We start from the raw sequence: 27,385 nt of genomic DNA, 5'->3' as shown, positions 1-27,385 counted from the left end.
GAGCAGCTGAGACGTGTGTGACTGCAGCTCGTCACTGTAGTGCTTCATCTCCACGAAGCGCCTGGCAAAAAGAAACACACTTAGCAACCAAACACACTTATAACCTAGCAACCACCTCCGTGTAACCTAGCAACCACATCAGAATAACCTAGCAACCACCTCAGTGTAACCCAGCAACCACCTCATATAACCTAGCAACTAGCTCAGTACAATCCTGCAACCTTTTAAGTATAACCACCTAGCTACAATTAGCTTCCACTAGCTATGCCTAGCTACCGCTAGCTACACAAAAAGCTACCATCTAGCTGCCCCTAGCTATGCCTAGCCACCTAACTACCGCTAGTTATCATTGGTAACGCCTACTGCAACACAGTTGGTAACTCTGATGGTAACACGGAGGATAACATGTTGGTAACAAAAGAAGTGAATCCAATGTGAACTCAGAGGCGGAGAAACGTACTTGTCAGGATTCCTGACCCTGAAGGTGGCGCTCAAGGCCCGCAGTCGGGAGTCCGCCTGCAAACATTGAATCAATTAAGAACTAATTAAACACATTTGATCAATTAAGACTCAATTAAACACATTTTATCAATTAAGAGTCAATCCAACACACATGCTATCAATTAAGACTCAATGTAACACATTCAACCAATTAAGAGTCATTCAACACATTCAACTAATTGAGAATAAATTAAACAGACATTTAACCAATTTAGAGTAAATTAAACACACATGAGACCGATTAAGAGCTAGTTAAAATGCTAACCCTGACGTTCTGAAAATTCCAACCTCAAACAAACATCAATTAATAATCTCCCGCACGTCATTCAAACACGATAAACATGCACATGGATGCCGAGGATGAGGGTGAAGATGGGTTGCTAGGGAGTCAGTTTCTATAAGAAGATGGTCGCTATGGTTACCTTGTCCTGGAACCCGGTGTCGTACACCGCCTCCTTCCAGCCATGCTCCTGACAACGACAACACACTCGCATGAGTGAATCGCATGTTCCCTTGCACACGTGTCAATAAAGAATTTCAATAAATCAATCAATCAATCATTCACTAGAAATGGCTCACGGAGGGAGACACATCCCATTTGAACATCAAACGACGGGTTGGACTTGAAGAGGTCGCTCGCTTTAATGGTTTGACCTTCATCAGTTCATCACGTGATCCGGGTCGTGAACTGGTGTCGCTCACCTCGGTGAGGAACTGGTACAGGATGTTGTCGTGGGAGAGGACAGGATGTGATGTCACTCGCTGGAGGAAGTTCTCCAAGCCGACCCGTCGGCGCTCCACAAAGTCGGGGTCCATGTTGTCCGCCGACAACTTGTGCCACACAAACTCTGCCTGAAGGAAGCACACACACACACACACACACATCAACACACACACACACACACACACACACACACACACACACACACACACACACACACAGGTGACGCCCTGTGGGTCCTACCCTCTTCTCGGGCAGCGGGGAGACCACGATGGCGGGGTAAGTGACCAGCAGGTAGCTCCTCAGGATGTCAAACTCACTGTAGCGCCTCCACAGGGAGTCTGGTGCCGGGAGGCGGCCGTCAGCCAGGAGCTCCATGGGCCTAACACACGGCCAGGGGGATGGCACTTAGTAGGGCCCACCTTAGGAGGGACCTTCATGTGAGGTACACTCTCTCTTTATAGAGTCCACTGACTGTTCATAAAGTACACTCTCTCTTTATAGAGTCCACTGACTGTTCATAAAGTACACTCTCTCTTTATAGAGTCCACTGACTGTTCATAAAGTACACTCTCTCTTTATAGAGTCCACTGACTGTTCATAAAGTACACTCTCTCTTTATAGAGTCAACTTACTGTTCATAAAGTACATTTACTCTTTATAGAGTACACTTACTGTTCATAAAGTACATTTACTCTTTATAGAGTCCACTTACTGTTCATAAAGTACATTTACTCTTTATAGAGTCCACTTACTGTTCATAAAGTACATTTACTCTTTATAGAGTACACTTACTGTTCATAAAGTACATTTACTCTTTATAGAGTACACTTACTGTTCATAAAGTACATTTACTGTTTATATAGTACACTTACTGTTCATAAAGTACACACTCTCTTTATAGAGTCCACTTACTGTTCATAAAGTACACTCTCTCTTTATAGAGTCCACTTACTGTTCATAATTCACACTCTCTCTTTATAGAGTCCACTTACTGTTCATAAAGTACACTCTCTCTTTATAGAGTCCACTTACTGTTCATAAAGTACATTTACTCTTTATAGAGTACACTTACTGTTCATAAAGTACATTTACTCTTTATAGAGTCCACTTACTGTTCATAAAGTACATTTACCGTACTTTCCGCACTATAAGGCGCACTTAAAAGCCGGTAATTTTCTCAAAAAACGACAGTGCGCCTTATAATCCGGAGCGCCTTATATATGGATCAATTGGTTAATTGGTTGATCCATACTGGTTGTAAACGGCGCTCTGTCAAAATGTTTCAGTATGAAAAACCAATAAAAACAATTTAATAATAATAATAAAATGTTTCACTACGACTACGATAAAGCCACACCGCTTGCAGCATTACGGCTATCGTAGTCAGTGCACACAGCATTTTACTGCGCTTACTCACGGAAGGTCACACTATACGATCACAGAGCCAGGAAATCGGGCGGAAGACTGGCCACACTACAAGATTCGAGGGTGCGATGCTCTACTTTGTATCATTCACGTTTGCAAGATATTTAAAAAATCTAAGGTTTGGAACTGCGTAATTGTGTTTTACTTTTTTGTCATAAAGGTTCCAGTTTTATATCTGCTAAATGCAGCAACTCGTCCTCACAGTTGCGTTGCGCGTGACGAGCTATACAATTAGCACAGCTCGATCTAGTGGATGCATAACGCATCCTCTGTCAAACGTTTGACTGCAGTATCTTCTATGCTATGCGCCTTATAATCCGGTGCGCCCTATTTATGAAAAAAGTTCTAAAATAGGTCATTCATTGAAGGTGCGCCTTATAATCCGGTGCGCGTTATAGTGCGGGAAATACGGTAATCATGTTCGCTAACCCTAACCCTAACAAAACATTGCTGAAAGAACATTATGCATCATTCTTGAAGGAGAGATGTTGGTCGAAATAACACTTCAGGTAGAAGCTGACCATACGAAAGATGGCGCCAGTGCTTTCATGATTTCAGATTTCATTCAATATATTCAAACATTCATTCCTTATATATTTAATTTCCTAAACGGCATGCCATAATGCCGAAACCTGTTCTTGTTTCTCATAGACAGACAAATACTAAAGAATACAAAAGTAATACTAAAATATTTCTTCCTTTCTTTGTGAAGTCCACAGACATGGAGGACATCATGATTAGGGGAATGAATGTCGGCATTGTCCTGGTCAAACAAGGAGAGGATCTTCTTGACATATCGGTGGTCCTAGAGGAACAGATCATTCTGCATGGCATCAAGGACTACTCGCATGCAGTAGCTATGTTAATGGGTCTGCTATATGCAGTGTTGGGCAAGTTACTTTAAATTAGTAACTTAGTTACAGTTACTAGTTACTTGTTTCAAAAGTAACTCAGTTACTTTAAGTCAATTATCTTATTGTGTTAATGTGGCAAAGGACCTCCCTAACTGGATAGCTAGGGAGGCTGCCAGTCCTCTGGCTTGCTTGCACGTAAGTCCTATCCTACCACAAGCGCAATACGCCACCTAGTGACCTGAACGTGCCATAGCAGTGTAGTAGTGTGAGTGCAAATAAATGAAATATTTCCATTGTTTCCAACTGTTTCCAACCCTCTAGGGTTACCCTCTGGGGTTGATGTGGCATAGTGTTCGACAAAACAACTGTGAAATGTGATCATTGTACCCAGTATCACTACAATGAAGCAGTGGATCAACAAAACACAACATACAGTATGTTTTGAAACTTTTGATCATTGGCATATTTATCGTAGCCATTGAAACAGGTACAAAGTATAGTTTTGGCAGTGCAAAAATTAAACTGTGCCTCAGACAATTTAGCAACTGTAGGAATCAATAGTGCAAAACTGATACAATAGATGTTTTCAATGTAAACACAGTAAGGTTTATCCGTTCTTTGTAAGTTAACCCTAACTCAAAACAGCTAAACTCCACCAACTGGAGACCTCATCATCAATAATGATGGGCAAACTTAAAAGTATTTTCAGCCTCACAAAGAGAAACTAAATAAATAAAAAATACTTTCAGCCTCACAAACATAGTTAATGTTTAACAAAAATAATATTTCCTTCACTCTGGCCGTTTAGATAAATAAAACAACTGATTAAATAAATAATGGTGGATAAAGTGCTTTAGTAGTCTATGTTAGTATGTCTATGTCTATATCAGTCTTTGTCCATACATCTCCATCATTTGTTTAGCTGTGTCTGGGTTATAGACTGTGCAACAGGCTTTGTAAAATCAAGCTTTCGTTGTTTGGCTGGAGTGGCCTCTCCTTTAGCGTCGGCGGAGCTGACGTTAGCAGCAGCATCACCTGTGTTACCTTCAGGGTCTTTTTTAACTAGCTTGGTAGATGCCTGTTGTTTCTGAAGATGTTTCATCAGATTAGAATTGCTAGTTTTTGATGTGGCTAGAGTTTTTGAACCTCCACAAAGATGACAGGTCACCAAAATATTCCTTATGTCTTTTACTGTCAGAAAGGAAAAATAATGTGCATATTTCCATGAGAGAAATACAACGCCTGGACCACCGTCGACTGCCGCCATTGTTTTACGTGACTTACGGCCGCTTCACGTCCACTACGGAAACTGTAGTCCTGGGTTATGCACGTGAAGTAACGAGTAACGAGCCTGTTTAAATCGCAGTAACGATAACGCGTTACTGATTTTGACAAAGTAATTAGTTACAGTGCTCGTTACCACAAAAGTAACGTAGTTACTGTAACGCCTTACTTAATAACGCGTTAGTCCCAACACTGGCTATATGCACTGAACATTGACTACCCGAAGGAGCTGCAATATACCTTCAAAGTCATTCAGAAGGTTCTCATGAACATCGGCAGTGAGAACTGCTCTGCCAGGGTTCATGGACTGAGGAATAGACTTTTTCGTAAAACTGTAGACACTACACTGAGACTGAGAGTTTTCTTTTGAGTTCTGTTACTACTATTCTGTTACTACTATCTGTTAATAGTTCATTACTATTGTAATGGTCACTGACATTCTCAGTTGTAAGAGTTGACAGAAGTAGACCGGGTTTGAGGTCTTTCCTGGAAAGTCTTTTTGACCTGTTTGGGTCTGCATCATTTTATTTTATATTTTTCTCATGTTATGACAGACGTAATGAGTAGATAACTCATTTGTGTTATTCTAAATGTGTTATTGTTTGTGTTATTGTAATATTCTAAATAGACACACACACACACACGGCTCTCTCTCTCGCTTCTCTCTCTAATTTTTTTTGTACTACATCCCATATCTGCCTCCTCTGGTCTCATCTCCCATATTGCTAATTAATGTTTTATTTTCTCTTTAATAAAACACAGTGACACACACACACACACACACACACACCATCTTTGCTTAAATATTTCACTCCCTCCTGCCTCACTTCCCCTCACTTCATCTTGTCATTGCCTGTCAGTAGGGATCCTTCTCTTGCTGGTACTGAATGGACGTAATGAGTACTCATTTGTGTTATTCTAAAGAGGAGATGTTTTACCCATAAGCTTGTGCTGTTTTTGGGGACGTTTTGTACTTGATGGGATGTGTTGCTGTGTTTACCTTGCCCATCTGGTTTATAGAGATAGGATCTTTAAGCATAATGTAAAATAAAGTTGAAAGAGAATTGCAAAATATGTAGTATAAATTTAATCTTAAGAAGAACTAAATTATGAAAGTTGACTCAAATAGAAATGTATAATGAAGTTGACATAACATAATAAATTAGGTAAACTAGATATTGTAGGTAGACTGAAATGTGGATTAATTCTTTTCAGCTTTGGAATTCCAGTTGAAATAAATGAAGATTGTGTTGACTCAACTAAATAATTCTATAGGAACTGAATTTTGATTAAGTTATGTAAACTAAAGGTTCAGTTTATTTGACTAGAAAAGTTTATTTGTTTTGAATCATTACACAATTGTCTCAACTAATCTTCACAAGTTCAGCTAATTTAACATTTTAAGGCAGCCCGGACACTAACTTTTGTTAGTTGAAACTATTTTTTTTTTTACAGTGCATGGTCACTTGACAAGGAAAATAAATTAAGATCATTCATTTATATTTTCATGTGTTTTACAATCCAAATATAAAGTTTTTCACATAAATAGGGCAGACCTTAGCTAAGACTTGGCAATGGGAGGTATTCTAGTCCGCTGAGCTATGAGCCAGAGAGCTAACGTTATGGATTGTACATATTTAGAATTCTAAATTCGTCCCAGCCTTTATACAACAGATACTATAGGGTCTATAGCATATAACCGCGTTGTCTGATTACAGTAATCTGACAACATCGCTAATAAACACCGCAACTGCAAATTAACCACACAGAGATAACCATGGCAACCAGTCAAACAAACACGCGCATCCGCCGTGTTGATAAACAAATAATCCCCCGATACGTTTATACCGTACAAGTCTTTAAATATCGATTCCTCCGGCCAGAGGTCCGAACATTTGCATTTCCCCATTATTGTCTTTCAAATGACTTTGAACTAACAGAAGCGAACTTGCGAAGTGGTTTGGCAGCAAGCCAGCCGGGTATATCCGGTTTGTTTCAGCGCGCGCACCGCGTGACATCATTGATATCACTCAGGTCCTACTGCAACATAAAAATAAATCCACGCAAGTTTTAGTAATTTTAGGAGATGGGCCTGCACGTAAATTACACAAATTGAAAAACTCATAGGCCTTGTTGGAAATTTAATACCTCGTCAGAGGACGTTTATTACTTTTTAATACTTTTTAATGGCCTTAATTTGGGCTAATTTCATTTACTACCTTTTAATACCTTTAACAACTCCGCGGAAACCCTGGAACAGAGTGACATACACACACACACACACACACACACTTTTAAGGAGTTTTTCACCCGCTCCGTATCCAGCTTGTTCCACGCTTTAAGCACCCAGGCTACTAGTATGCGGCGAGCTGGGGCTCTCATGTTCCCCCCTGCGGTGTATTCCTTGTCCGCATCCCCTGCCATCCAGTTGTCATACGATTCATGCAGACTGGCTGTGAACGGCTGATTCCATGGATGTACTTTGCGTGTGCCGGGTTTTCCCGCCGATGTGGCGAAGCTGTATCTGCTATTGAGAGCTTAAATAAATGGACTATATAAGTTGATTGTGAACAATTATTGAAGTTTAACATTTTGTTCAGCAAATTTGACAACTGACAGATGCAATATTGTAGCCAGTGAAAACGCAAAATTCTGACTTGTACATTTATGGGCAGATTTAGAATCATTTGTTGCAAAATGTTGCAAATTTGATTCTCTATGCATAGCGCATCACGTCGATATTGCTGTTTAGTGCTGCTCTAGTTTGCACAGATTCAGGAGTCCCGCAGAGTGAATTCAACCCGGTCCACTTGACATCGGGTAGGCGCATGACAGTGTTTATTTGGCTACAGGCTTTCTAATGCCTCATTTTGGCTGCTGGTGCACGTGGTGCAATTTCCTATCCTTAACGTAAACATTAACCTACTCAGTAGGCCTGCCCCGACCTGAGTCAGACATGACGATTGGTCTTTCCTTTACTTCTCAAACTACGTTACAATTGCATGTTCATCAGCCGATTTTCAAATTTTCTCGGGGGAGAAACCCCCGAACCCCCGTTTTGAAAGGACTCTAACTTCTGGGCTACAGCCCCGAATGTTTTCAATTGCTAGCGACGCTCCTGGTGAAGAGGCCAGCATCTGGGTGAGAGGCGTCCTGCCTGATTCTCCTGGCTCTAGCCCTCCCCCTCTTGCTGTATGTATATTCCAGGGTGGGGAGGGTTAACCTAATGGTTCGCTCTGATGAGCGGTCTCGTGCGGTGCAGCTTCCATACCAGGCTGATATGCAGCCTGTGAGGATGCTCTCCACAGCTGCAGAGTAGAAGGTCCTCAGGATGGAGGGGAGACCTTGAACTTCCTCAGCCGCCGGATGGGGAAAAATGCGGATGGATTCCTCAGCATGAGGGGGAATGTAGACCGCCATGGGGATGATTGCTGTGAACTCACGGGGCAGGTAGTGTGGACGACACAAGATGGTCAGGTGTTCCTGGTGGGAGGAACAGCCAGTGGAGAGGACGCTGGTATTCCTCGGGTCACACCATTTCTTGTTTGTCATGAGACAAACTCCGCCGCCTTTGGATTTCCAGGAATCTTCTGTTCTATCCATGCGAGCGATGTGGAAGTGCTCGGCTGGTGTGACCGAGTGGTCCGGTACAGAAGGGGACAACCAGGATTCAGTAACATAAGATGTTGCAGACTCTGATGTCCCGCTGGAAAGCAATCCATGCCCTGATATCATCCATCTTATTTTCCAACGCGAGCAGAATACTTGGCAATGGCGGATTATATGCCTTGCTTCTCAGTCTGTTCCGGATTCCACCTCGTGGAATTTTGTGTTTTATTAATTAAACAAAAATATATTAGTCAATACATTAGATCCTTATGTTATTGTATATTGGGTGTAAAATATACGGTATTTAATATATTTTTTTGTAGGGTTTGTGACGCAAATAAGCATATAAACTGTAATATCTGCACATAGCCACAAGGGAGCAGAACCAAACATATAAGCTGTAATATCCGCACATAGCCACAAGATGGCAGCACTATCACACATACGAGTAGGCCAGAGGTGGGCGCTCAACACCCTAGCCAATCAGAGCACGTAGTACGTCATAGAGGCCTTGCCTGCCCCGTATCTAAGGAGAGAGCTACCCAGAACAGATTAGACGCTCTAGAGGCAGAACATCTATTAGATGACCAGCTAAGCGTATCTCCATGCGTGCATATACAACACCCCTCCTTTAGCTCCATAGATACCATACCGAACCTTTACCAAATAAAGTCAGTTAAAAGCCATCCTGATTTGATGACCTTTTCTAAAAGAAAACGACAGGTTCGTAAAGCAATTAGTCTATTAATGTTACATTTATTGTAGTATATTGTGTATTATATTGTAATACATGTTATTAGTGCATCTGCATGTTTTGTATGAGAAGTTTTATTCCAATATTATGTACATTGTGTTGAGAGAAGAAAAATATCAGAGCGAGCAGGAAAACACAAAGAGAGCAAAGAGAGCATTTGTGGGTGTAGGGGTGTCAGTTGTGTTCTGCTTCACTTTACGTGCGCGCTCAATGAATCGTTTCTGCCTCACAGGCTTTATTGTTGCTCTCGCGATCAGAGAACTGCTGACCGCAAGTGCAGTTAAAGTGTTTACAATAATGATTTGTGCGCACGGATGTGTTAGTTGTTCGCCCGGGAAGTGATGTTTGCGCGCGCCTTTTGTCAGTGATGTGCCGTCATAAACGTTGCAGGCCTGTCTGGGCTCAGTGTTGGAACACAATAGACTCTTCGCTCTTAACACGTGCAAGAAAAAGTCCTGGTACCGTTATAGGGAGTGGAGAAGACTGAGGTTTCCGTCCAAAACATCCCAGACACAAACAGAAACACCAATAAAACCAGCCCCACATACACTCTCTCCCGTACTCCTTTAACCGTCAAACAACTAAGAAGTAAATGTTTAAACATCATTTAGCTGGGCGATCTCTACAGAGAATAAAGTACTATCCTCCTTTGTCTCTTCCCTCTCTCTCCTTTTTCCCGCTCACTCGTGACCTCTCACCCTTCCCCAGATGACCCCGAAGTCTCGATATCAACCCATCCTATTGGTTGAACCCAAATATCATCAATATAACCAAATGTACTGAACATGGTTACAAATGTTTTAAAATAGTGAGTTATCTCTTCAGCCTGGTTTAGCAATATGACAATGTTATTCTGGAACCAATCCATATTTGTGAATAAATGTTTTGTAATTTGAATAATGAATACTAAACATATTAAGCTTTTAAAATACATTTTGTTAGACAATTGCAAGTTTCTAATATCTATTTTGATAGACCCTCCAAAATGTTGCTGTTGAGGCTTTGAGGGGGTCTTAAGTGTCCAACTAGAGGTCTCAGACCCTCCCAAGACCCCCTGTATTTCACCCTGCTCTCAACTATCACCGTCCCGTACACGGGAGACACTATCGTTATATTTTGTGTTCATGTTTGTTTTTATGATTAAAAATTTGCTAGCATATGGATCTATAACTATATCCATGTAACAACAAGATGTAGCATTTCTATGATACCAAAGTCATTAATGTGGTCACCACAGGTACTGAGTTATCAGCTGAGTAATATAACTGTTCTCTGATATGGATTGTGGTGCATCTGCACATTGATTTAAACTGACCTGAGAGTTTCCAGTGTACAGTGTGGACTCCCCAGTCCAGCAGAGAGCAGTTTAATTATAGGAGAATTATAACCAGTTTTTTTAAATACATGAAAAAATAAATAATATGAATAACCTGGATCTTAAAATATCAAGTCAAAGATTTCACACAGATGTTAAATTATCCAGCAAAAATTATCATTATACTTCACTTAAACATAGTTTTATAAATAGGTTGTTATTAAACTTTATCAAACAACTCTACACCGCACTTTACTGACTACATGATAATCAGAATAATAATCTTATACAACATACACATTATACCATCATTAACAAACTAAGAATATAATGTGTACCTAAACTGTCATGCCAACAAAAATATAAATATGTTGAGTTATTCTTATGAAAACAATGTATTTATGACCTAACCTTTCTGGACGTAAATCTGTTAAATGTCTTCTGATATTGAACCTTTTGGTGTTATTGTTTGACCAATGGGTAAAACTGACCTGAGAGTTTCCAGTGTACAGTGTGGACTCTCCAGTCCAGCAGAGAGCAGCTTCACTCCTGAATCCTGCAGATCATTGGTACTCAGGTCCAGCTCTCTCAGACTAGAGGAGTTGGAGCTGAGAACTGAGGCCAGAGCTTCACAGCATCTCTCTGACAGATGACAGCCATTGAGCCTTCACACAAAATAAACACAACCTGTTAGGAACTGTAATTAAATTATAGGAGAATTATAACCAGCTTTTTTAAATACATGAAATAATAAATAATTTGAATAACCTGGATCTTAAAATATCAAGACAAAGATTTCACACAGATGTTAAATTATCAAAACAAAAAATATCATTATACTTCACTTAAACATAGTTTTATTAATAGGTTATTAAACTTTATTAAACAACTCTAAACCGCACTTTACTGTCTGACTACATGATAATCAGAATCTTATACAACATTCACATTATACCATCATTAACAAACTAAGAATATAACGTGTACCTAAACTGTCATGCCAACAAAAATATAAATATGTTGAGTTATTCTTATGAAAACAATGTATTTATGACCTAACCTTTCTGGATGTAAATCTGTTAAATGTCTTCTGATATTGAACCTTTTGGTGTTATTGTTTGACCATTGGGTAAAACTGACCTGAGAGTTTCCAGTGTACAGTGTGGACTCTCCAGTCCAGCAGAGAGCAGCTTCACTCCTGAATCCTGCAGATCATTGGTACTCAGGTCCAGCTCTCTCAGACTAGAGGAGTTGGAGCTGAGAACTGAGGCCAGAGCTTCACAGCATCTCTCTGACAGATGACAGCCATTGAGCCTTCACACAAAATAAACACAACCTGTTAGGAACTGTAATTAAATTATAGGAGAATTATAACCAGCTTTTTTAAATACATGAAATAATAAATAATATGAATAACCTGGATCTTAAAATATCAAGACAAAGATTTCACACAGATGTTAAATTATCAAAACAAAAAATATCATTATACTTCACTTAAACATAGTTTTATTAATAGGTTATTAAACTTTATTAAACAACTCTAAACCGCACTTTACTGTCTAACTACATGATAATCAGAATCTTATACAACATACACATTATACCATCATTAACAAACTAAGAATATAATGTGTACCTAAACTGTCATGCCAACAAAAATATAAATATGTTGAGTTATTCTTATGAAAACAATGTATTTATGACCTAACCTTTCTGGATGTAAATCTGTTAAATGTCTTCTGATATTGAACCTTTTGGTGTTATTGTTTGACCATTGGGTAAAACTGACCTGAGAGTTTCCAGTGTACAGTGTGGACTCCCCAGTCCAGCAGAGAGCAGCTTCACTCCTGAATCCTGCAGATCATTGGTACTCAGGTCCAGCTCTCTCAGACTAGAGGAGTTGGAGCTGAGAACTGAGGCCAGAGCTTCACAGCATCTCTCTGACAGATCACAGCCCTTCAGCCTTCACACAAAATAAAGAGAACAGGTTAGGAACTGTGATTAAACTAACATAAATCTTTAAGTTATTCAATAATGAAGGAATGTAATTAGTTTAACAAAAAATACTAAATAATTAGATGTATAAATGTTCATTATATATTCAATGTAAAATGTTAAATAGTTGTTTAGTTGAGATTGGAAATGTTTTTAAATGAAAACTACTTCTACGTTCTATTGTTCTGAATATTCTCTTATGTGCACTGTAATACATTAAACGTTAATAGGACACCTACAGAGATGTTTTGTATATTATTATATAACTTAACTTAACTTTATTCTGTTATGAGTAGAATAGTAAAACATGTTGTTGAACTTAGAGACCTTTTGCATATTATTTTAACCTTATATTTTAGTTTTATGTATATTGTGTTGTGTGTATTTTAATTCCTGTTACGAGTGAACCTACAGAGATGTTTTGGAGGCTTTGACCACTGGCAGCAGCCTCAGAAGACCCTCCTCTGAAGCAGAGTATTTCTTCAGATCAAACACGTCCAGCTCCTCTTCTGATGTCAGTAGGATGAAGGCCAGAGCTGACAGTTGAGCAGGGGAGAGAGTTTTTTTGGGGACACTTCCTGTTGTCAGGTACTGTTCGATCTCCTTCACTAGAGAACGGTCGTTCAGCTCATTCAGACAGTGGAACAGATTGATGCTTCTCTCTGGAGATAGATCTCCTTTTATCTTCTCCTTGATGTAAGACACTGTTCCTGTATTGGTCAGTGAGCTAGTTCCTGTTTGTCCCAGCAGACCTTGTAGGACAATCTGATTGGTCTCCAGAGAGAGGCCCAGGAGGAAGCGGAGGAACAAGTCCAGGTGTCCGTTCTCACTCTGTAAGGCCTTGTCCACAGCACTCTGGTAGAGGAGGAGTTCATCTTCCCCAGAGGTGGGTTGTTCTTCTGAGAGGAGATTGACCCCAGTGTCGATGAGGGACAGAACGACATAAAGGGCAGCCAGAAACTCCTGGATGCTCAGATGGACAAAGCAGAACACCCTGGCCTGGTACAGCCCACACTCCTCTTTAAAGATCTGGGTGAACACTCCTGAGTAAAGTGAGGCTGCTTTGATGTCGATGTCACACTCTGTCAGGTCTGCCTCGTAGAAGATCAGGTTTCCTTCCTCCAGCTGGTTAAAAGCCAGTTTTCCCAGACTAAAAATGATATTCCTGCTCTCTGAACTCCAGTCTGGATCTGTTTCAGCTCTCCCATGATACTTCCTGTCCCCCTGTATGGACAGGACCCTCAGGAAGTGGATGTACATCTGAGTCACGGTCTTGGGCGTCTCTTTTATCTGTTTTTCTTTGAAGATGTTCTCCAGAACTGTAGCAGTGATCCAACAGAAGACTGGGATGTGACACATGATGTGGAGGCTTCGTGATTTCTTGATGTGGGAGATGATTTCGTTCGCCAGCATCTCCTCTTTGAATCTTTTTCTGAAGTACTCCTCTTTCTGTGGGTCGGTGAACCCTCTCACCTCTGTTACCATGTCAACACACTCAGCAGGGATCTGATTGGCCGCCGCAGGGCGTGTGGTTATCCAGATGCGAGCGGAGGGAAGCAGAAAGCCCCTGATGAGGTTTGTCAGCAGCACGTCCACTGAGGTCGGCTTTGTGACATCGGTCCAGATCGGATTGTTCTGGAAGTTCAGAGGAGGTTGACACTCATCCAGACCATCCAAGATGAAGACAACGTTGAACCGGTCGTATCTGCAGATTCCTGCTTCTTTGGTCTCAATAAAGAGGTGATGAAGCAGTTCCACCAAGCTAAACTCTTGCCCTTTCAGTAAATTCAGCTCTCTGAAAGTGAGGAGAAATGTGAAGTGTATGTCACGGCTGGCTTTGCCCTCAGCCCAGTCCAGAGTGAACTTGCTTGTTAAGACGGTTTTACCAATGCCGGCCACTCCAGTTGTCACTATTGTCCTGATTTGTTGATCTTTTCCAGGTAAGGGTTTAAAGATGTCTTCACATTTGATTGGCGTTTCTTCCTTGGCCTGTTTCCTGGAAGCTGTTTCAATCAGTCTGACCTCATGTTCCTTGTTGACTTCTCCAATGCCTCTCTCTGTGATGAAGATCTCTGTGAAGAAGTCATTCAGATTGGTTTTCTCTCCTGCTTTAGGGAGTCCCTCAAACACATGCTGGAATTTCTTCTTCAAATGAGACTTGATTTTATGTTGGCACTCGACAGCAACAGATCCTAATTGAGAATGAACCGAAGACATCAGTTAGTGGATGATGACATCAGTGGAAGCATGTCAATATTTCCTGTAAAATGATCAACTTCATGATATTTATTGGCTTCATTACTTGTGGTTCAAGAAGCTGGTCGTGACAAGGACTGGATAATTTATTTATAATTTTGTTTTTTATTTCCACAGCAAAATGATTGGTCTAATTCTGTAAGAATGATAGTGCATTAAACTGTAATCAGAAAACGTGGTTACATGCTATAGACCAGGCATGTCCAAACGGCGGACCGCGGTCCGGGACCGGACCAAGTGACGGTCCTATCCGGACCCAGGACCAATTTAAAATAATGAGATTTTTTTGATTATGTTAATAAAGACATTTCTCCCTGAAATACAAATTGAACGGCAGAATAGTCCGTAGTACAGCATAAAAACAGCAAAAAGAGTCTTCACAGAGCGAAGATCATGCACTCACTGAACTCCCCCTCTCCCTCCGTCTGTAAAGTGCGTAATAGCGTCACTCAAAAAATAGCCAATCAAATCGTTTGTTTACCGGAAGAGAGATTTGGAATGAGAAAATGGCTTGCTCGAAAATTAGGAAAGTTGACCACGAAAACAGACATTTTAAACATGAATGGGATGACCAATACATGTTTATTCTCCCGCAAGGCAGTACTAAACGTTTGTTGTGTCTTTTATGTGTTTAAACCATGGCGCTGATAAAAAGCGGGAATATTAAGCGGCATTACGAATCCAAACACAGATCCTTCGAGGAAAAGTATCCCCAGAAGTCAGAAGTAAGAGCATGGAAAATATCTGAGCTGAGAGCTCAGTATGAGAGGTCTACACGAGTCTTCACACACTCATTTACAGGCCAGCAACGTGCAAATGAATGCTCACTTAAGATTGCATGGATTTTGGGGCAACATAAAAAAACTTTCAGTGACGCGACTGTTGTGAAGGAGTTCTGGAACGCCCTTGCCGAGACATTACTTGAAGGTAAACAAAGGGATGAATTGTGTGAAAAGCAAATCCCAATGTCAGCTGCAACGACAACCAGAAATCTGAAATGTTATCAGATGATTCACTGTCACAGCTTGATGCGGATGTTCAGAGTGCCCCATCCTTAGCCATTGATGAGTCTTCAGATGTAATGGTTAATGCCCATCTTTTGGTTTATGTGCGATTTTTTCATCAAGAAAATAAAGAGATCTGTGAGGACCTGTTGGGTCTAACACCACTTGAGACACACACAAGACGAGAAGATATTTATGAGGCTATTAAGGAGATGCTGTCAAAGAGGGGGATTGATCTAACAAAGGTTGTCTCAGTCACTACAGATGGGGTACCTGTTTTGCTTAATTGAAATGTAGGCCTAGTGTACCTGTTTTGCTTACTTGAAATGTAGGCCTAATGCACTGTGTTTATTTGAAGTGTAGGCCTAGTGTTCCTGTTCTGCTTACTTACATGCTTACATGTAGGCCTTACTTACCTGCTTACATGTAGGCCTTATGCACTTTTTATGTTTACTTGAAATGATAAAATGCGTTACTTTGTCTTACTTGTTTTTCATGGTTAAAAGTCAGCTATTTGGAAATTGAAAATAAATACATCTGAAATTAAAAGGAAATATGCCGTGTTGATTGTATTTGACAAAAGTAGCCTATTAGGACGTGGTAGGTTAGAGGTTCGGACCTTTCTTGGAAGGAATTTTTAGTAACTGGACCTTGTTCAATTTTAATTGAAGACCCCTGATATAGACCCTATAGTATCTGTGGTATAAAGGCTGGGACGAATTCCAAATTATAAATATGTACACTTTATGTTAAGTATGGACCGTTGCCATTCCCATTGAAACAATGGTGCGGTGATTATTATTTTTTTTTTACGGTTTTCGTTTACTGATTTTTCCTAAACGGTTATGATTTACTAAACGGTTACACATGTACACGTGTACCTGTGCACACCCCTACATAGGAATGTGAAAAATATTACAGTATGTCATTTAGTCTGAACAGAACAAATAAGAGTCTCATTCTGCTCTTTGAAATAATTATTCATTCTGTCTTCAGGATAATAGTCTCTTCTGCATTTAAAAAAGAGCCTCTTACCGCCCCACAGTGTGTCGGCCAGTTCCTCCTGGTTCATCTCCATCAGGCAGAGCTTTGTGATGTCCACCACTCCCTCTATGGCGCGCCTCCTCTGCTCCTCCTTCTTACCATCCACCTCCTCCTCCTCCCTCTGACTCTCTGAGCATTGTGGGTAATCTGGGAAGAGACCCCTCCAGAGCTTCTTCAGCTCCTTGTCTAGGAAAGCGTGTGCGTTCTCCTCAGCCCTCTGGAACAGAACAAACATCAAGGAGAACTTTACTCTGAACTCACTGAGGACATCAGAAGCATCTGTCCTGGATTCACGTCCGCTGGTCTAAAGAGGGAAGCCTGGAGACTATAAGCTCCACAAGAGATGCTTTCTGATGTTCATGTAGAGCTGAAGTCAAATGTCTTGGTGGACATTTACACACCTTGATCAGCTCTGATTGATGCTTCTGTACAGACCTGGTAACATTTGAACTCTTCAGGTGTGACCTGTGGGGAACACACACACACATACACACACACACACACACAATTGTTTTTTCCTGATCTGTAAACATCAATATCAGTAGAGTCTGATAACAACCAAATTGTCCCTTTTATAGTCTGTTTGGAACTCCTACCTCCCCTCTCCGGAGGGGCGTCCATCTTTAAAGAGAGGAGGTCTATCCATAGACCGGTCACTCTTCATGGAGACACAGCTGGGTCCAGGGGAGTCTGCTCTCTGCTGCCTCCTTCTGAAAAACAAACACCATCTGGAGGTTAGGATTTGTGGATATCGTTTCATTTGATCATTTACTTGGTCCTCTGTACTTGGTCCCCTACTTTTCATCATCTACATCCTCCCACTCGGTCAAATCCTCCGCCAACATGGCCTCCATTTTCTCTGTTACGCTGATGACACTCAGATCTACCTCTCCACCAACACCATCTCTGCAGCCACCCATTGCACCCTCACCACCTGCCTCACTGATGCCAAAACTTGGATGAAACACAACTTCCTCAAACTAAATTGAAATAAATCAGAAATCCTCATCATTGGCCCAAACTCCCTCACCCGCCCCACCCAGGACTTCTTACTTAATATTGATGGTTCCATTGTCACCCCCTCCACTCACATCCACAACTTAGGTATCATCCTTGACCCCACCCTCTCATTCCTCCCCCATGTCAACCAGATTACCAAAACAGCCTTCTTCCACCTCAGGAACATCACTCGTCTCCGTCCCTCCCTATCACTCTCAGCCGCCGAAGCTCTGGTCCACGCATTAATTTCATCCCGCCTTGATTACTGTAACTCCATCCTATACGGCTCATCAAAACACTTACTTAATAAACTGCAATATGTTCAAAACTCTGCAGCCCGTATGCTCACATCCACCCGCCGCTCAGACCACAGCCCTGTCCTCCAAGACCTCCGCTGGCTTCCCGTCAAATACTGGATTGATTCCAAAATACTACTCATCACCTTCAAAGCCCTCAACAACCTGGCGCCCCCCTACCTCTCTGACCTCCTCCACCGCCATACCCCTACCCGTTGTCTCAGGTCCGCCGATGCCAACCCCATCAGGACCAGCCTCCGGTCCTGGGGAGACAGAGCCTTTGCTGCAGCCGCCCCGCCCTCTGGAATGCACTCCCCAACGACATCCGCAATGCCAACACTCTTTCATCTTTCAAAACTGCCCTTAAAACACACCTTTTCACCCTTGCTTTTTACCTTTAAACTTTTGTTTGGTGTACGTTTGTTTAGCTTCTGTTTTGTTTCTTGTGATTTAGCTCATGAAGCAATTGTGAAGCATCTTTGAGCACTGGGAAAAGCACTATATAAATTTGATCTATTATTATTGTTATTATTTATTGCAGGGCTACAAAACTATTTTCTCATGACTTTTAATTTTAATATTCTTTCTCAGCTTTTTGAAATGGAAATTTAGGGGGGGGGGGGGGGGCAGAAAGTCATTATGTAAGCACTTACATGCTGACATAAAAACACACTAAGTACCCTTCATACTGTCCATAGAGTGTTTATTCACAATGCGTTTAGCTAACATAGAAAATAGAGCAGTCAGTTTCTACATTTCTACCCAGACCTGTGTTATTCTTCACAGATAATTTGTTTCAACAAATCACTTCACGTCCAAAGATAAGTTCAAACTGATTCAATAAATGGGGCCGTTTGAAAGCCATTGAACCTTTAAACATTAAACCTGTAAAGTCTGCTACAAGTCGTCTTAACATTAATTTCATTCATACGATTGCTGGGTCCAGGGGAGTCTGCCCTCTGCTGCTGCTCTGGGCTTCAACACACACACACTTTTTGTTTTAGAAAAAGTTGTATTAGTTTTGAGCCACTCCAGTCTGTTTGAAACTCCTACCTCTCCTCTCCGGAGGGGCGTCCGTCTTTAAGGTCAGGAGGTCTAACCATAGACCGGTCACTCTTCATGGAGACACAGCTGGGTCCAGGGGAGTCTGCTCTCTGCTGCTGGACTCTTCTAGAAAAACAAGAACCAGGAACCACACCATGTCAACCACATCACTATAACAGCCTTATCCCTCCTCTCATTCACCATGTCAAGCACATCACTAAAACAGCCTTATCCCTCCTCTCATTCACCATGTCAAGCACATCACTAAAACAGCCTTATCCCTCCTCTCATTCACCATGTCAAGCACATCACTAAAACAGCCTTATCCCTCCTCTCATTCACCATGTCAACCACATCACTAAAACAGCCTTATCCCTCCTCTCATTCACCATGTCAACCACATCACTTAAACAGCCTTATTCCTCCTCTCATTCACCATGTCAACCACATCACTGAAACAGCCCTTTTCCACCTAAAAATAATCTCAACCAATCTCAATCTCTGCCTCAACCAGTCACTCTTTAAGTCCTCACCTCTTCTCAATAGATCGATTTCCATCTTTAAATGTCCAAGGTTGTTCCATAGAGTGGTCACTGTTCATGGAGACACAGCTGGCTCTATGGAAGAAATTAGTGATTATATTCTATGGTAAACCATGATTATCATTAGGCCTATATATCTAATGGTAGAAAACATCTAAAGCGCCTCTGGATTCTTCTCTTTGACTTGGCACGGTCTGGGGACCATGCCAAGTCAAAGAGTCTGGGGTCAGAGCGTAAGTTAGAAGGCACCACGACGCCAGAGGCTATGGGGTCAATGCGTGCTGACCTCATAGATTAGTGTTGCCGACCACTCGCTTAAAGGAATTTATGACTGATCGGCCATGGGTGGCCGTGGGCGGACACCTCAAACAAGAAACAGCTTTGTAGGTGAGGCTAAAAAAGAGGCCGGGATCTGTTAACCGGCAGTGCTTTGCAAACTACTTGGCTTTGTTGTTGCCTTTTTAACGATAAAGTATTTTTGTCATACTTGCTCCGGACCCCTCGATTTCTTTTGCTCTCTTAGTTAGTTGAAGTGATAGAACTCGGTTATTTTCTACCACATATTTTGCGTCACAAACAGGATTCAAGAACAAAGAAACACCAGCTCCGGGCCGAAGGACGGGGCGCTGGCGGATCACACAACCAGAGCTCATAACAACAGGTAAGCTGGCTTGCCAATATTCAAAAAAAGTTGTTTGATCTGTCCTTGCCCCGTCTGAAGGCTGAGCGGCAGGTAAAGTGTCTCTTCAATTTAACGAACCAAAGTTATAGATAAAGAGAGCGAGAAATAGGGGAGCTCCAGGAGAGATTGACGTGCGCGCGCACATAACCATAAATGCTCTGTGGTTTGGACTGACTAACACGCTTTGTGGTTCTAAATTGATACGAGTTGTTGTTATTGGTATAAAAATAAGTAGGCCTACTGTACGTCCTGTGGCTGTCTTCTAGAGGAACGAATTAGTGGGAAAGTTCCAATAGGACAGTGCAAGCAGCCCCGCAGGTTTATGAGGACAGACCTGTTGGATTTCTGACAATATCCCAGCTGGAGTTGGGTTGTCAATAAGAATTCATTACTGTGGATGAATTCTTTTTTTATTTGAGAAGAGCTTCCTTGGGATGCCGACTAGTGAATTTTCAATTCTTATTTTGGACCAGTTGAGCTGCAGTTCCTGCACCAATGATGGTGAATTTCTAATCCCGATCTTGGCATTTTGAGAAAACAGGCTTCTCGCATTTTTGAATAGATAAGTCTCTTGGTTGGGGCACTGCTTGAGGTGATTTCTTAATCCTGATCTTGGTATTTTGAGAAGTTTCTTGTTTGTTCTTGATCTGGTCGAGTAGTTATGTGTTCAACCATTATTTTGAAAGAATAAGCTTGTTGTTTAAAGTGCCGTTTGAATGAGTTTAATGTGCTAATCATGGGCCAATTGAGCTGCAGAACTTGGATCTGGAGAGAGGGCAAATTTGTAATTCTGATCTTGGCGCTGTGAGACAATAGGTTTCTATATCCGACCGTTCATGTTTTAAGCAAAAGGCCAGCTTCAACGCTCGGTCAACCTTTTATTTATATGGAGGTTGATAGATTTTTTTTTTTTTTTATAATTTCTGATAGATTCTCAACTTGGTTCAAAACAGTTAATTCTTTCCAAAATCCAGTCACTCTTCTTGGAGACACAGCTGGGTCCAGGGGAGTCTGCCTTCTGCTGCTGCTCTGGGCTTCAACACACACACAGCTTTTACTCAGACTAATGATGGAGTCAAGATGTATCACTGCTGAGCTCTGAGGTGGAAAACAGTCACAGAGAGAGAGAGATCCTCTCCTTACCTCTTAGCTTTGCTCTGGCGGCCATGTTCCCCAGACAGAGCGGTCTTAGAGGTAGGACCCCCCTCCTCTCTCTCCTCATCCATAGTAGACTGGAGACCTGGACACAAACACAACTCCATATTGTTTCTACAGCCACTCAGTGTTTATTCTCTGCTTTTATATGAGCTGCGTATTTCCGGTCACAGGGGGCCGTTGTCTCTGTTAACTTTGGACGAGAGGCAGGATGGTCTTTCCTAGACGCAGATTCATAGACCCTCTCATTCTCAAGGAGGGGAAAGATGTGGAGATGCTGCCCAGACGTTTCTAATATATTCCAACTTTTCATCCATTCACCCAGAAGGTCTCAAAGTGACCTTCTATGGACTTCCTCATGTGGTATGACATCACAACCAGATCTGTGATGCAGGCCCACAGAGAACAAGACCCATGGCCTTTACGAATTGTCAAATATCCTAACCTTTATGCTTCCTTTCCTTAACCTTTGTGGAAAACGTCATCGGGTCAAGGAGAGATGAAAAGGTGCTTTCTTTCGAACATAGGGAAAGGCAGCACTGTTTAAAATGAATTTGACTCCACTTTTCCTAACCGACGTCATTGCGCGACGGGGGGTATTGCTGACCTCAAGCGTCTCTAGTGTGAAACTACAATTTTCCAAAGATTGACTAAAACAAGCGCTCTTTGATCCATGGGTTCTGGTTGTGTTGATTTCAATCAGGTTATCGCCAACAGTGAGAATCACTTAGGTCGGACTTGGCCAACGGGAATAGGCCACTTTAATTCCAATTCACATGTGAAAAAAAAGAGGGTAAGCTTACGTTGATGTTGACATTAACTGCCCCCAGTAGTCTTTCTTAAATGTGAAGTTGGCATTTTCTTTTCTTATGGTGTATTTTATGTGCTCACTAACCAGCAATAACTGAATTCATTTATATTCAAATAATTATGTTTCTGGAATTAGTATCTCATCGTCTCTCATGCGTCTTCGCAGAGTCGGTAAACTTCGTCGGTGGCATATTGCTTTAAATATTGCCACCGTAAAGCATTATGGGATACCACTATCTCCTTTCCTTTCGCAAAGGTTGCTCAGGAGTAACCTATGCTAAAGGAGGGTTAAAGGAAGCAGCGAGGCTCCTTTCCTAAGCATTTTTAGAATTTGAACCACCTTTCCTCCAAGCACTTCCATCTCCATAGGAAAAGAAATTTCCTTTGCAAAAAAGAGAATTCATAGAGGCCCCCAGTACAAGATGACGTTTAAGTACCTTCACTAACCAAGATTGCCGTCTTCCTGTCTAAATAATGAAATCATAATACCGCACTACAAATAAAACAACTCTGACAGCCCTCTGACACCTCCTGATTGAGTGATCAGTGTAATGACTAACACCCACGAGGGCTGAGCTCCTCAGCTATATTAACTGTAGGAGTCAGCCACTTGCTCTCTCCTTTGACGTATGGTTTGTTTAGGTTTTTGGGTTAGCTTTGCAGATACATCACATTCTCCACTCATCCACACACAGCACTCATTACTGATTTACATGCATCAATTTAACATACTTTACTTTAAAGTGGTTAAATAAACTATGATTGTTAAACTAAAAGCCATGTGTGGTCTCCTCCATGTCATTCCTTTGAGCCGGGCTGTGACACTATCATAAGTACCTTTAAAGTCACCCAAGGACACAAGAAGACACAAGAAGAAAGGTCATTATTAACGTCAACCTGACGCTTGACTCCAGGCTGGAAGGTTCTGGGTTCAATCCCCAATGCCCACAGTCTAACACGTAGCATCCTGTAGAGCAGGAATCTTCAAAATGATCAACCTACTGATAAGATTCAAAATTATTCATATTTATGATCTATCCCGGATTAGAGTGGACTAAAGTATCTTAGTCTTCTTCCTACAGTGAGCAGAGTTGCGGGCAGCTGAGAGGAAATGGAAGAGATCAGACTGTCCTAATGATCTATCTCACTATCTCTTTCCTCTCTCTGATTTCACCTCCACTGTGTCAACAGTCAAATCTGCCTTCTACCGGACCAAAATGAACTCCTCCGCCTCAAACCCCAGGAAACTGTTTTCCTTGTTCTCTTCCCTCCTCAACCCTCCCTCCCCTCCTCCTCCTTCCTGCCTCACTGCTGATGACTTTGTTACCTACTTTACCCAGAAAGTAAAGGACATTAGCTCCTCTTTTATCACTGCCACCATCCTCCCTCCCCCCACCCCCACCTCTGCCTTTACCCAATTCATCCCTCTCACCTCAGACGAGGTCAACAGAATTATAACATCTAACCATGCCACCACCTGCCCCCTGGACACTATCCCTTCCTCCCTCCTCCAGGCTGTGTCAAACGACATCCTGCCATTTCTCACAGCACTTATTAACTCCTCCCTCACTTCTGGCATTGTTCCAACGTCTTTCAAGACTGCCAGAATAAAGCCTCTCCTCAAAAAAACAACCCTTGATACCACTGACATCCAGAATTACAGACCCGTATCTCTTCTTTCATTCCTCTCTAAAACATTGGAACGTGCCGTCGCTAACCAACTGTCCTCCTATCTCTCATCTAACAACCTACTTGACCCTCACCAGTCAGGTTTCAAAAAAGCACACTCCACTGAGACGGCTCTCCTCACGGTGACTGAGTCCCTCCGTGCGGCCAGAGCCTCGTCCCTCTCATCGGTTCTCATTCTCCTTGACCTGTCTGCAGCATTTGACACTGTGAACCACCAGATCCTCCTCGCCACTCTCGCCGAACTTGGCATAGCTGAATCTGCCCTTTCCTGGTTCACATCCTACCTGATGAATCGCACTTATCAAGTAACATGGAATGGCTCCTTGTCCAAACCTTGCACGCTTGATACAGGTGTCCCTCAAGGTTCTGTACTTGGGCCTCTTCTGTTCTCCCTCTACACCAGATCTCTGGGCTCTGTAATTACATCCCACGGCTTTTCCTATCACTGCTATGCTGACGACACGCTATTTCTCTCTTTTCCCTCATCTGACAAAGCCCTGATTGCAACACGCATATCTGAATGTCTGGCAGAAGTCAGCACCTGGACAACTGCCCATCACCTGAGGCTTAACCTCAACAAGACTGAACTCCTAATACCAGGGAAAGACTGCCCACACATGGACTTACTGGTCACTGTTGAGAACATCACTGTTTCTCCTTCTCCAACTGCCACAATCAGTGGACAATCAGTTATGCTGCACCGCAAACATCACTGCGGTGGCCCGATCCTACAGATTTGCACTTTACAACATCCGCAGGATCCGGCCCTTCCTCACAAGGGAAGCAGCTCAGCTTCTAGTCCAATCACTGGTCATCTCCCGCCTCGACTACTGCAACTCGCTCCTGGCTGGACTCCCTGCCTCTGCGATTAAACCCTTACAGCGCATCCAGAATGCGGCAGCGCGCCTCGTGTTCAACCTACCAAAGTTCTCACATGTAACCCCCCTCTTACGAGACCTCCACTGGCTCCCTGTAATAGCTTGCATCAGATTCAAGATGATGGTACTGGCATACAAGGCAGTCGATGGAACTGCCCCTGCCTGCCTCCAAGCATTAGTAAAGCCACACACCCCAGCTCGATCCCTCCGCTCAACTACCTCAGCTGGACGTCTGGTACCGCCATCGCTAAGAGCAAGCAAAGGTCGATCAGCGAAGTCACAACTTTTCTCTGTTTCGGGACCTCAGTGGTGGAACGAGTTCCCTACCGATGTCAGGATCGCAGAGTCGCTCACCAGCTTCCGCAAAAGACTCAAAACTCACCTGTTCAGAGTTCATCTCGACTCTGCATAGAAACCAATGCACAGCCACCATTGAATGTTGTACGTCCTGGCACTTGCACATTGCACTTATTCAAGGTACTTAATTGTGTAGCATCTACAGTAGCTGCTATCGTTGCTTTACACGGGGAATGGGTTAGCCTAGCGATTGTAATACTTGCACTTGGTTCTATGAACATCTTTACTGTACCGACAGTGATATATTGTTTCACTTCTTATGACAAATGTACTTATTGTAACAAATGCACTTATTGTAAGTCGCTTTGGATAAAAGCGTCTGCTAAATGCCCTAAATGTAAATGTAAAGTGAGCTACACCAAACTTTCCGACTCATAACAAGGAAATGGTGAACCAACCAGTTGGACCAGTTCCCCTCCCAGTTCATACACCTCCCAGACTAACCTCTAATAGGCGGCTGAACCATGACCTCATTCAGTGATGAATAATAATCAGCTTATTAAAATATGAAGCATGGACAGAGAGCTCTGAGCTCTGTCCATGCTTCAGAACAAATCCTAAATCAGAGGAGTCATTATAACTTCAACCTGACGCTTGACTCCAGGCTAGAAGGTTCTGGGTTAGATCCCCAAAGCCCACAGTCTAACATGTAGCATTCTACAGAGCAGGAATCTTTAAGTTATTCAATAGCAATTTTGACGAATAGCAATTCATCCATACATCTACTAACGTTTTTAACCATGCGGTTGTACAGGAAACTAACCATCACCCTATTGATAAGATTCAAAGGTATTCATATTTTTGATCTATCATGGATCAGAGTGGACTACAGTACCGTAGTCGTCTTTCTGCTCTGATGAAGTGAGCCACACCAAATTGTCCGACTCATAACAAGGAAATGATGAACCAGATCAAGTTCCGCGTGCGGTTATCATACCAACTGCTCCCTGTGCTGGTTAAACTGCTCTGAAGTCAGGACCATGTATGGACTTCCTTATGTGGTATGACATCACAACTAGATCTGTGATGCAGGCCCACAGAGAACAAGACCCGGTACAAGATGACGTTTCACTGACCAAGATGGCCGTCTTCCTGACTATCACCCATCACAATTATGCTGCTCCTTAATGACCTGTCTCTGTACTGTCTAACCCCTACCTGCTCCTTAATGACCTGTCTCTATACTGTCTAACCCCTACCTGCTCCTTAATGACCTGTCTCTGTACTGTCTAACCCCTACCTGCTCCTAAATGACCTGTCTCTGTACTGTCTAACCCCTACCTGCTCCTTAATGACCTGTCTCTGTACTGTCTAACCCCTACCTGCTCCTTAATGACCTGTCTCTGTACTGTCTAACCCCTACCTGCTCCTTAATGACAAATTTACATTTGGCAAATAGCAATGCAACCATATATTTACTAATGTTTTAAACCATGTTTTTTTCCAGAAAACTAACCCTCAACATATTGATAAGATTCAAAGTTATACTAAGATTCAAAGTTATACTGATAAATCACGGATCAGAGCAGAAAAAAGTACCTTAGTCTTCTCCCTGCTGTAATGAAGTGAGCCACACCAAACTGTCAGACTCCGTAACAAGGAAATTATTGGCCAGTTGGACCAACCAGTTGGACCAGTTCCCCTCCCAGTTAACCCTCAGACTAACCTCCTGTTGGCTACTGTTCCATGACATCACTGTACATGTGTCAGGTGTCCTGCTCGAGGCGGGACTACACAGCATCTCTAACCCTTGTCCCACCTCCAACATGTTGAGAGGATGTCCTGCATTCTGATTGGCTCTGGTTTTAAAAAGCCAAACCACTGCAGGACAGACGCCTTTCTAAAATCTCGACTGAAGCCGAAAGCGACGGGGAAGGCTGCCAGCACAGGGGTGTGTCTGATGTCAATCAAACTGCGCACACATGAGGGTTGAGTGAAGATGAACCTGTCACCGTTCGCTCCGCCCAGCACAGAACATCCAGTCACCACAAAGTCTCACGCTACGCAGATTCAGGAGGAAAAAAACAAAAAGATATGCACTCACAGCAAAGACGGTGAAACACCTTAGAACTGGGTAAAGCCGGGGCAAGGTTGTTCTTAGAGAGTTACTTGAATTCAACGTCCAACGCTGAATAGGATGTGAAGCAAAATGAGAGAATGTCTCTCGC

At 42.3% G+C, this 27,385-nt stretch overlaps 2 protein-coding genes across 14 annotated transcripts in view; both read right to left on the bottom strand.

Moving 5' to 3' along the window:
* The window catches only part of LOC307074774 (NACHT, LRR and PYD domains-containing protein 3-like), a 78,905-nt gene that overhangs the window by 5,146 nt on the left and 46,374 nt on the right, over positions 1-27,385 (bottom strand). For both annotated transcript variants that reach the window (XM_079735109.1, XM_079735110.1), the window contains 8 exons: positions 12,256-12,429; positions 11,607-11,780; positions 10,958-11,131; positions 1,466-1,604; positions 1,204-1,353; positions 924-971; positions 461-516; positions 1-61 (listed from right to left, as the gene is read on the bottom strand). The exon at positions 1-61 is cut by the window's left edge and continues 12 nt beyond it. In XM_079735109.1, the coding sequence (XP_079591235.1) occupies positions 1-61; positions 461-516; positions 924-971; positions 1,204-1,353; positions 1,466-1,604; positions 10,958-11,131; positions 11,607-11,780; positions 12,256-12,429 (976 nt within the window). The remainder of the gene's footprint in view (positions 62-460; positions 517-923; positions 972-1,203; positions 1,354-1,465; positions 1,605-10,957; positions 11,132-11,606; positions 11,781-12,255; positions 12,430-27,385) is intronic.
* The window catches only part of LOC307074772 (NACHT, LRR and PYD domains-containing protein 3-like), a 408,596-nt gene that overhangs the window by 343,825 nt on the left and 37,386 nt on the right, over positions 1-27,385 (bottom strand). For 4 of the 12 annotated variants that reach the window (XM_079735103.1, XM_079735100.1, XM_079735092.1 and 1 more), the window contains 4 exons: positions 21,472-21,568; positions 19,638-19,721; positions 19,114-19,230; positions 17,362-17,475 (listed from right to left, as the gene is read on the bottom strand). The exons of 2 other annotated variants lie outside the window; for them this stretch is intronic. In XM_079735103.1, coding sequence (XP_079591229.1) covers positions 17,362-17,475; positions 19,114-19,230; positions 19,638-19,721; positions 21,472-21,554 — 398 coding nt within the window. In that variant the 5' untranslated portion in view covers positions 21,555-21,568. Of the gene's footprint in view, positions 1-16,756; positions 16,983-17,166; positions 17,231-17,361; positions 17,476-19,113; positions 19,231-19,637; positions 21,363-21,471; positions 21,569-26,756; positions 26,836-27,261; positions 27,321-27,385 lie in introns of those variants that run through there. 6 more of the 12 variants (XM_079735106.1, XM_079735105.1, XM_079735096.1 and 3 more) reach the window with 5 other exon arrangements.

The sequence above is a fragment of the Pollachius pollachius genome, assembly GCF_949987615.1.
Source record: "Pollachius pollachius genome assembly, chromosome: 4".
NCBI lineage: Eukaryota > Metazoa > Chordata > Actinopteri > Gadiformes > Gadidae > Pollachius > Pollachius pollachius.
Note: the sequence above shows the minus strand (reverse complement) of the source record. Positions and strands in the feature narration are given on the sequence as shown.